Here is an 11,113-nt window from a genome sequence, read left to right as displayed (position 1 = left end):
TAGTTACTGTTAGGCTCATAATTGACAACGTTATGATATGGCCTTTATGAACATCTATTCAGTGTTCACGATCAGTTTTATTAGATTGAAATACAATTTCTTTGATATGGTTGGATCACATATGAGCAGGTAACGCCACTAAAAGTGTCCTTAAACTTAAAGGGAGGGTGTAATATTCGACAGAGCTGACTTTTAAACGCCGAAAACGGCATCGACTTTTATTTCAGCCATAGATATAAATAATATGTATGTATCAGCAAAGGGGAGCGTCACGTGTATGGTGCGTTCGAATTGAACTGCGAAGTCAGAATTTCCAATTTCAACTGGAACGCCCACTGTCAAAAATGCCAAAACAGCCCGAAATATGTGCTGGAGACACCAATTGATTAATAAATGCTCACAGACCAACTTTTGGTCTGTGAGCTGATGCCGCCGCAGAGAAATGCCAATATTTAAGTCAAGGTTTTTATAAAACAGAACTATATGTAACTGTCTCCCTTTCAATCTTCAGAGAAAAAAAAGTCCTTAAATCTATTTACTCTCCAGTTAGGTGACATGTTCTTAATATTATTGTATTACTATTTCCTCGGGGAAGCTGTGACAAACTCCAAAAAGAGCTGGGGTTATACATTTCAAGTTAATAAAGAGAAAATGTTCTATAACGCTCGAACGAAATCAAATGTGAAATATCGCGAGGTGCGTGACGTCACCTTTGGTGGTGAACGCGCCGTGGTTTCGACTAGAATCGGGAAACAACCTCCGCCGACCTTCCTTTCATTCCTGTAATCTGTCTGCGTAGGGTGTGCTCCGGACCTAGTCTCGGCACACATTTTATTATTATGAAACAAACCAAAAGCTAGAGCGCACACGCAGACATATTTTTATAAGAAAAATAATAATCGGTGAAGCAGGATTTCATTTGTCAACCCAAGCAACGCGAAGAAGACGCTGCCTTCGAAAAATAACGAAAGACGAGAAGAACGTTAGCAAGCCAAGCAGTTAGCGTCATTGTTGAAAGCGTGGGTGATTAACGTTAGCCATTTATATTGTTAACCAGTTATTTATCCCTTTAAGGGCGTTGTCATTCTAGTTACCATTGTAAATTACAGTATTTGCTTCGTTTACTACCGGCAATTTAGCTTATTAAGTGACTGTGACGGTACAGATTGAAAATTGTGAAGTCGGCGAGCCACATCGGTTAGGCCACGCTCCGACATTTTGCTAATCAAGCTAACTAGCTAGCCCACGTTGCTAACTGTTAAGATAGCTAATATATGTGTCTGCGCTCCTAATTTTTGTTTATATATTGAAGAGACTGAAAAAGGGAACTTCTTTATATAGGAGGCCTACATTGGCTGACTGTTGTCAACAAAATATCGAGCAAATATAACCCTACAGTTGTCGTATTGCCTGAGAACTCGCGTCGTCAGACATGAATCCCAGCGCGCCCAGCTATCCAATGGCTTCCCTCTATGTGGGAGACCTGCATCCAGACGTTACCGAGGCCATGCTCTACGAGAAATTCAGCCCGGCTGGGCCCATCCTATCCATCAGAGTGTGCAGAGACATGATCACCCGTCGATCCCTCGGCTATGCCTATGTCAACTTCCAGCAGCCCGCTGACGGTAGGTTTACCCTAACGTAATATACCACATGACTCCATTTTGATCATGTATGGCATGCCATGGTACATCATCCCTATTACAGTTAGCACTATTGTCGTTTTAGTCAGCATGTTGATTTGACGCAGTTTTGGGATAGTGTTAGGTTAGGTTGCAGTAGGCAAAATACAAACCAGACATGAAGCTAGTGTTATCAGAAGTATTAACTTTTTGGGGCCTGTTTTTAGCTGAGCGAGCCCTGGACACCATGAACTTCGATGTGATCAAAGGTAGACCCCTCCGCATCATGTGGTCTCAGCGTGACCCCTCACTGAGGAAGAGTGGGGTGGGCAACATCTTCATCAAGAACCTGGACAAGTCCATTGATAACAAGGCTCTCTATGACACCTTCTCTGCGTTTGGAAACATCCTTTCCTGCAAGGTAGGAGGGGCAGCATTTGTTTTTGTCGGCCTATGTTTTTGTGTTTGAGTGCTTTTACATACACAACACTAGTTTGCATGACTAAATATTGCACCAGGTTGAAGCTGATTCAGTGTGTTTTTAAATGCATGGTGTTTGGGATTGTGTTGACATGCTCAAATCTCCCCTTTCCAAGGTGGTTTGTGATGAAAATGGCTCAAAGGGTTACGGCTTTGTGCACTTTGAGACCCACGAGGCTGCTGAGCGGGCCATTGAGAAAATGAATGGCATGTTGCTCAATGACAGAAAAGTGTAAGTGGGACTACAATTACACTGGTATGAATACATATTCTTGGGGGGTCAGCTTAACATGTGAATTTGACATCTAATCAAAGTTTGTGTTAACTGCATCTTGTCCACAAACCCATCTCCAATCACCTTTTGTTTTTCGTACAACCAAGTGACGAATGACAAACATCCCAGAGAACGAGAAAGTTTTAAACATCTTACAGTGTTATAAGTAGGGAACCTTCCGGTCCTTGTGAGTGTGTGTTTGCCCAATACTATCAGAGTATGGGGGCTTTCACACCTGCCTCATTTAGCTCGGTTGAATCGTACAAGAGTTAGTTTTCATCCTTGGTTCGTTTGGGCAGGTGGGAATGCAGCATTCGCACTCGGATGTGCACCAAAAGCGGACACAACGAGCGTACCTCCTTGATGAGGTGGTGTCAGTACGCTTTCAATCGAACTCTGGAGCGGTTCGTCGCTGGTGAGAACGTAATCCGACTTCGAACCGTACCAACGGTGTACTCTGCAAGTCTGAGCTAATGTCTCCTGAGGCCAGGTGTGATGCGATGCGGCAGAACATGCAAACTGTAGCAGCTTGCAATGTTTCTCTCACAGAAACCGACTGCGATCAATTGCATTTCCGTGGCCAAACCAGCCGCCGCTGAAGTTGGAGACAAGACACCGGCAGCGCAGAGCGAAGACTTGGTGATGAGAGCAGATAATAGTAATGTCGCTTGCGAAAAACAATGTCTGATTATTTAAATGAAATGAGCTGGTTTGACCATGGAGATGCAAGAAATGCGCACTAGTTCAGACTATACCTTCTTCCTGTGTTTACTTTCTTACTCCTGCCCCAGACACATCCGACCATTAAGCAGAGAGAAAGTTCTTGCATGGTTTGTAATGATGCATTTTGGTAAACTCGGGATTTAAAAAAAAATGTGTGAAACGAAACCCGAACCCCGGGTTTACAAACTCATCGACTGATTCGGACCAGAACAAACAAACTGTAGGTGTGAAAACGCCCTGAGGTTAGATTTGAATGTAGTGTACAGTGTTTCGCCGTAAAATTGCAACCGGGGAAGCTCATGTCATCCATTGCATTTAACTCCTGTCCTGAGGTAAATGGTGCTATTAGTGGTTTCCATTTTGACTGGTTTAGAATCTTAACACACTGCAGGTGTATAAAAGCCCCGTGTGTCCCACACTGCAACTAGTCGTGGATGACGGTCAAGTTCTTTATCTGAATATTTTGGTTGGAGGCAAATAAAAATAGCAATGCAGTAGAGAATGATTTCCCTGAACAGTTTTGGGCAAAAAAAAAAAAGGGTTGTCTATTGATATCCAAAATGATATCGTGGTAAATAAGGAGTTTGGGTATGGCTTGTCTTGGTACTGTATGTGTGATTTGTTCCAACATCTTTCACCGTTTGACCAACAGATTCGTTGGACGCTTTAAGTCACGTAAAGAGAGGGAGGCTGAGCTTGGGGCACGTGCCAGAGAGTTCACCAATGTTTACATCAAGAATTTTGGGGACGACATGGACGATGAGAAGCTGAAGGATATGTTTGGTAAATATGGTAAGACAATTCTATATAGAAGTCAGTTTAAAATTCTCCCCCAAACCTTCAGGCCATTGCACAGTCAGGCAGCTGCACATGTGGCTGACTTACTGCAACCAAATTTGTCAACACTCCCTCTAAGCTCCAATTTGTTAAATTTATTAAATGTTCCTTGCATCCGGCTTAAGACCCGTCGGTAGCACTGAAACTTTGGAACGCCCTGCCTCCTCCCCTAGAATCTAAAATCGGCTAAATACCTACCTTTTTAAACTGGCTTTTGGTTGACCTGTCTGAATTTTCTTTTTATTCATTACTTTTAATTGTATTTTTAATATGTATGTTTATGTAAAGCACAGCACTTTGTGGTTTGTATCTGTGGAAAGTACTTTACTAAGTCAATTTAACGCTTTACTAATAAAGTAAAGTATTGATTAGCTGTTGTATTTTGTAGGACCTGCGCTCAGTATCCGGGTTATGACTGATGAGAGTGGCAAATCCAAGGGATTTGGCTTTGTCAGCTTCGAGAGACACGAAGATGCACAGAAGGTTAGCATCAACTCCTGGTCGTCGCCCTAGCAATTATGTCATTGGAAAATGAGTTCTGCACTCACTTGTCACTATTCCTGCTGATGGCTTTGAGTCAATACAAACATGGCCTCTGTGTAGTTTGTTTCAGTGGTCTTGCATATTTCATTGCAGGCTGTGGATGAAATGAATGGTAAAGAATTCAACGGCAGGCAAGTGTACGTGGGCCGCGCACAGAAGAAAGGGGAGCGCCAGAATGAGCTGAAGCGTAAATTTGAGCAGATGAAACAGGATCGCATGACCAGATACCAGGTTTGTTGGCCTACTGCGCTTTCATTCAACATCACAGCGCTGTTTTTAAAAGGCAGCCTAACACCCTGTTTTAGTCTTCATTACAATATCGTTATCATTGTCCATAAACCAGGGTGTCAATCTGTACGTGAAAAACCTGGATGATGGCCTAGATGACGAGCGTCTCCGTAAAGAATTCTCTCCATTCGGAACCATAACTAGTGCTAAGGTAAAGACGCCTTGATTTGTAACGTTGCAATGTCTTATGGCTTGATTACAGTCTGAATTCAGTTGTTTAGATTTCAGTGTAATTTTGTGGAGATTAACAAGGCGATACATTTATCTTCTAATCCGTTTCTTCTCCCATAGGTGATGATGGAGGGTGGCCGAAGCAAAGGCTTTGGCTTCGTGTGCTTCTCTTCTCCGGAGGAGGCCACTAAAGCTGTAACGGAGATGAATGGGCGCATTGTTGCTACAAAGCCACTGTATGTGGCCCTGGCCCAGCGCAAGGAGGAGCGCCAGGCCCATCTAACCAACCAGTACATGCAGAGGATGGCCACAGTCCGCGCTGTGCCCAACCCTGTCCTCAACCCATATCAGCCTGCCCCGCCCTCAGGCTATTTCATGGCGGCTATACCTCAGGTGAGTGTCCCACCCCCTCGGCTAATTTGCTTAGTATACATGACATGCAACCTGGCATGTTTGATTATTTTGTTGCCACGTCACTACTTCGTTAAACGTACAGGTGTTCTGTGTTTGGAATTAGAATAACTGGTGTAAACCCCTCCTGCTGGTTGTAGGAAAATGTTTGAATACCTTGGCTGTAGGAGAACATGTAATAATAAATCTTTATCTTTGTCCTCTCAGGCCCAGAACCGTGCTGCATACTACTCCGCCAACCAGCTGGCACAGCTCCGCCCCAGCCCTCGTTGGGCCACTCAAGGAGTGCGTCCTCAACGTAAGTAGAAACATTGTATCACATGATTCCATGTAATACATGGGGGGGAGGGAATCAACAGTTTGGCCATTCTGTTCATTGGAGTGTGAAGTAATGTTGTAAAAAGAAGAAGAAGCTAACTAGCTCCATCTTTCCACATTGAAAGAACTGAATTCTAACTATTTTGGTATGATCACTAATGCTTCCTCTTCCTTCAGACTTCCAAAACATGCCCAATGCTATGCGCCCATCAGCTCCTAGGCCCCAGACCTTCAACGCCATCCGTCCCACCACCACCCCCAACGCGCAGGTCCCACGCATGATGGCTTCCCAGCGTATGCGTAAGCATTTCAGCTTTCAGAACACAGAATCTGCTATATATTGTTCCTCTGTCACGGCCTGTTAATCACTTGATGCAGTTTTGATTAAAGTTCCTTGTTCACCTTCCTCCCTTCAGCCACCCAGGCCCTGAGCCAACGCCCTGCCGGTGCTTCAGCCACTGCTGCCCCAGTGCGCGCCATGCCCCAGTACAAATATGCTGCTGGTGTGCGCAACCCCCAGCAGCACATGGCCTCCCAGCCACAGGTCGCCATGCAGCAGGTAGGCATTCCATTGGCTTTCGTGGCCCCAATCGGGGTCCAAAATAGAACAGTAAAAATCTACTCAACCGCCATAGGTGGGTTGCTGATATAGGCCTTCTTTACTACAAACTCTCATCGCTACAACACATTAGTTTTGTTTTGCATCGACTCTGCACACTGGTGGCGGCATTCAACGTATGGCCAATAATAATTGATTGACCTTGCTGTCCACCACAGCTACGCTTACTGTATCGGCCGGGTACTTCAAAGAGACTGCAAGTATGTGGTGGCACATTGCTGGAGTAGATTAACCTAAAAGGAAAAAAAATGAAGAGCACAGTGGAAGTATGGTTAAAATAAAATGTCCAATAAGTGGAGCTTCACAGATAGGGGGTGAGGGGTAAGGAGATATTGGCTTTTTCATGACAGCAATGCCAATACAATGAGCTACAGCATTTTCTGCAGGTACTCCACAAATAGGACCTGCTGATATGTTTTAGTTTATCTTATTCAGTCATTGGCACATAGACCAAAACGTGAATGTCCCCAGTATAAAGCACAAACCCTTAAAATGAGTTTCCAAATTTAAAACATCTAGGATTTCAATAAGAAATTTCAGTCATTCATTCATGCTGTAGAAATCGATTGTGATAATTACGTGGTAATAGTAGTTGTGCAGTCAGTCATTTTTTTTACAGTTGGCTAGAATCTGTCCCTGGACTCAAATCTTTTTTCCTTCCTTAGCCTGCTGTCCATGTCCAAGGACAGGAGCCCCTGACTGCCTCCATGCTGGCTGCTGCCCCTCCTCAGGAACAGAAGCAGATGCTCGGTTAGTACATGATCTGCTCAGATATCGCCATGGGACTGGCATTACCGTAACGGTTCTGGGAAAACTCATAGAATTCATCCTGCTCACCAAGCTATTTCACACATTTAAAAATGGTTGTTGATGACTATTCTTCTTCCTTCAGGTGAGCGTCTGTTCCCCCTGATCCAGAACATGCACCCCAGTCTGGCAGGCAAGATCACCGGTATGCTGCTGGAGATCGACAACTCTGAACTTCTCCACATGCTGGAGTCACCCGAGTCGCTGCGCTCAAAGGTCAGTTAATGGGCTGAGCTGTGAGATCTCAAGCCTGTTGCCCGTCATCATTTTCTCCCTTCAAAAAGAGTCTTTGTTCCTCTAAATTTACATGTGCATAGTTGCTAGCAGCATCTTCAGAAGGGAGGACTTGATGGATAAACTGATCATGCTTAAAAAAACTGTCCGCTTGATTGAGTTCAATGATAATGCTGCATGTGCACTGGTTCATCGAGTGTTTTGCCGTCTTAGGTGGATGAGGCTGTTGCTGTGCTTCAGGCCCACCAGGCCAAGGAGGCTGCTCAGAAGTCTACCACCCCTGCTGGTGTTCCCAGCGTCTAAGGTGGAGGTGGAGGTGTGTGGTGATTTTATTTTAATGATGCATATTTTGGATGACTCGGGTGAAAAGGAAATTATACAGTAGATGTCATAAGTACATGAACTACATTGATATTCTTTCTTTTGTCTTACAGATTGGGCGTGATGAAACCTGCTTCACCGATGGAAAAAGAGAAAAAAATATTAAACATTGAAAAACCTAAAACTCTGAAAACATCGCAAAATGATAAATTATGTCTTAAAAAAAGAAGAAAACAATTATCTGCCAGGTCTAGAGACGGTTTGACTGGACCTTGATAATAAACAAAAATTTGTTGAAAAAAATAGCAAAATAGAGAAAATTGAGATTATACATTTGAATGCATTCCTGTTTTATGTCATTTTACTGTCAGTGCTCAGAATATCAGCCATGTTTAGGAAGGTGGTAGCTGAGCATTTTGAAAGGTGATTTGTATTGTAAACTGCTGGCTGTAATAAATTCTCATTCAAAAGTCATGCCTCGTATTAATTTAGGTGTTACTGTCCATATTAATTTGCATTCCTGTAAACGCTAATAGTTATTACTTAAATGTTGACACCGACAGTCGGTGAGATTTCATTATATTGAAACGGTGGTGATATTTGTGCGGCTGTTTTGCGTCGGCAACACATTCTCCGGGATTGATTCTAGCAGCAGACTCTGGTTAGATAACCTTAATTAACAGCTACTAACGTCCCATTTTAGGCTATCGTTACGTTTGTCAGGTATAGTGTCCCAAATTCCCCGTATAATGTCCTTAATTATGAACCTGCTAAACCACCTGTGCTACCCTAACCTGTCTTAAATAAGACTCTCATCATTTGGGACACTGCGTTTTTGGAAAATAATTTGGGACGCTAAACTGCACGTAAGCCTGTTTGTCATTATGGTTATAGGCTACCCCATGTTGTAGTTGACGATTCACCACTCGACATCAGTTATTTTTGCACTAACGTTAGCTATAGTTATCACCTAGCTAATTATAACGCTTTGTCACGACGCTGAGCTTGGCTTCCGATTCGGCACTTAAGGGGAAATTTAAGGGAAACTTAAAGTTGAAGTTAGCTTCCGATTCACAGCGTCGTGGTTTATGCATCTTTCTGTGGCTGTTTGGTGATTAACGTTACCGACGTTAGCTACTTTTAGCCGTTAGCTTCTTCGTTATTTTGGAGCTGTGTTCAAAAGACAATTGGCAAGGTAAATACCACGGTAATAATAAAACCCTGCATAAGGAATAGTGCTTTTCACTGATTGGCCACAGAAAGGAAAAAAAACGTCATTTATTGCGACAAAATGATGGTTACGCCGCCTCACACTGGCAGTTGAAATCAGCTCCGTAATACGCAATACGCCCCCAGCGGACGTCGTACTACACCGTTGAAAAGCTTCGGAAGCGACTCACCAAATGTATTTTTTTTTTTTTATTATACATTGAGGTAGAGACACTATATATATATATATATATATATATATATATATATATATATATATATATATATCTCAAATCATAATAAAAATAAGAAATATAATTAAGAAAATAAAATGAGATGCTAGGGGTCTTATAGTCCATTAGGGAATGTAAGTCCAACAAATACAAGAGTCTTTTGGCGTTTCCTTCTGTCATGTATTGTAAAGATGTAGCAAAAAGCTTAAGTTCATTCTTCTGACCATTGATGTGGGGTTTGACCTTTAAATATTTGCACCTATGAATAAAATGTTTACAATGTTCAATCAAATTATTTATCAAGAATTCTAGATTTTTATCCTTTAAAAATATTCCAGCTTTAATTGACATTTCGTCTAATGGGTGTAGCAGTATATCTTTAGATTGAAGCCAGTATTGAAAAGACAGCCGCAGTTCATTAATCAGTTCACACTGAAAGAAAATATGTTCGACCGTCTCAATATCACTCTCACAGAAAACCCGATTACATTTCACATGTAGGAAGTGATTTGATGGATAAATATTATTTAATATTTTAAATGTCACTTCTTTGGCTTTTGGTGGGAGAGGATACGATAAGAATCGTTTCCTAATCTTTCTTGCCTCTTCATCACTGTAATCTCGGAGAATATATTTTCTTTTCAGTTGAAAGGGATAATATTTTATACATAATACACTCTTACACAAACGTTTTAGAGAACTGTTTGCTGTTCAAACTGACACCTTCAACACAAAGAGGCCTCATCTCTGATATCACATTTGCATGAGCCAAAAGTTGTTTGGTCATTGATTTAAAGGGAATTGGAATGGCTTTTATTACTTTAGTGTACTCTCTGAACGAACAGTGAAGACTACATTTTTCACAGGATTCTTTATGGTTTACAAATTCTCCAGAATCATCCATTAATTGAGACACATTCCAAATTCCTTTTTCCATCCAAGAGCTTTTAGAATAAATGGGTGCTCTACCGAATCAAAGGCTTTGTAAAAATCGAGAAATAGTTACCTAATTTGAGTCTAGTTGCAATACATCCAGAGAGCAGCGTATAGTCTGTGTTGAGTAATGTCATTGGTCTAAGATGATCTAGTATTCTTTTGTCCTTGCCAGACTTTGGAATAAGAGTTATCAAACCTTGTCTCATAGTTGGCATCAACTGTCTTTTCTCTATGCATTCTTGTAGTGCCTTGAACAGCATATTTCTAATATCATTCCAAAAAAACTGATAAAAGCTAGCGGTGAGTCCATCAGAGCCAGGGGATTTGTTTACTGACAATTTCAAATGAACAGCATCTAATTCTTCTATTCTTAAATCTGATTCACAAATTCCTTTAAATACATCCTCAATGGTTGGTATGAAGTTCATGACTTTGTCAAAGAAGCTATTGGAATCAGTACAGGAGTATGCAGATGTAGAGAGCTTACTGTAAAAGGTGAAAACATCTTTTTCTATCACTTTAGTTAGGTTACATTCTATTCCCTCTATCGGTAAGCTTGTCATCGCCTTCTTTTCCAGTCTTCTCTTTTCTAAGTTGTGTTTTTTTCCTCCCTCCTCAATCTTTTTAGCTCTTGACCTTACAAATGCACCTTGGGCTCTTTTAAGATATAGGTTATCTAGTTGGCTTTGTAATTTCATTAGTTTCTCCTACTACAGCACTGGCTGATTTCATAAAACAGGCTACTTTTCCTCTTTTCTCCTTATCAAGCTCCTTGCTAAATTGTATAGAAAATTCTCTAACTTTATATTTTACATATTCCCACTTATTGCAATAGTTATTTATGGATTCAGTAGTTTCAATTTCATTAATTATTTCTTTTATTTTTGAACAGTAATCCTTATTTTTTAGCAAATTAGTATTACGTTTCCAGTACCCTGCAGTAAAATGCATTGTGTTTTACGCCCTTTGCAAAATAAAAATAAAGCTTTTCTCTTAACTAAGTCCTTAAGACCCCTCACATTTAATGTAGCAGAAGAAAACGTGCAATTGAACATTAAGATGGCTAAATAACGAACCAATCCAACAC

The 11,113-nt window shown here is 41.5% G+C and overlaps 1 protein-coding gene across 2 annotated transcripts; it reads left to right on the top strand.

The window, feature by feature from the left end:
• Positions 1-760: 760 nt before the first annotated feature.
• LOC144520117 (polyadenylate-binding protein 1A-like) lies at positions 761-8,122 on the top strand. 2 transcript variants are annotated; one of them, XM_078253798.1, is made up of 15 exons: positions 761-1,625; positions 1,850-2,043; positions 2,219-2,334; positions 3,752-3,882; positions 4,325-4,419; positions 4,573-4,710; positions 4,823-4,918; positions 5,059-5,331; positions 5,557-5,647; positions 5,845-5,967; positions 6,084-6,226; positions 6,952-7,036; positions 7,179-7,309; positions 7,541-7,643; positions 7,762-8,122. In XM_078253798.1, the coding sequence occupies exons 1-14, from the start codon at positions 1,433-1,435 to the stop codon at positions 7,628-7,630; spliced, it is 1,899 nt and encodes a 632-aa protein (XP_078109924.1). In that variant the 5' UTR covers positions 761-1,432; the 3' UTR covers positions 7,631-7,643; positions 7,762-8,122. The 2 variants fall into 2 exon arrangements, with proteins under 2 accessions (XP_078109924.1, XP_078109923.1); XM_078253797.1 differs by having other exon boundaries at positions 3,752-3,891.
• Positions 8,123-11,113: the final 2,991 nt, after the last annotated feature.

Source organism: Sander vitreus, chromosome 6 (assembly GCF_031162955.1).
Source record: "Sander vitreus isolate 19-12246 chromosome 6, sanVit1, whole genome shotgun sequence".
NCBI classification, from domain to species: domain Eukaryota; kingdom Metazoa; phylum Chordata; class Actinopteri; order Perciformes; family Percidae; genus Sander; species Sander vitreus.
This window is presented reverse-complemented; position numbering and strand designations above follow the sequence as displayed.

Coding starts and splice junctions, on each gene's coding strand:
- LOC144520117 (XM_078253797.1), top strand. CDS start 1,433: ATGAATCCCAGCGCGCCCAGCTATCCAATGGCTTCCCTCTATGTGGGA. Junction 1,626..1,849: donor CTTCCAGCAGCCCGCTGACG/GTAGGTTTACCC, acceptor GCCTGTTTTTAG/CTGAGCGAGCCCTGGACACC. Junction 7,037..7,178: donor GGAACAGAAGCAGATGCTCG/GTTAGTACATGA, acceptor TTCTTCCTTCAG/GTGAGCGTCTGTTCCCCCTG.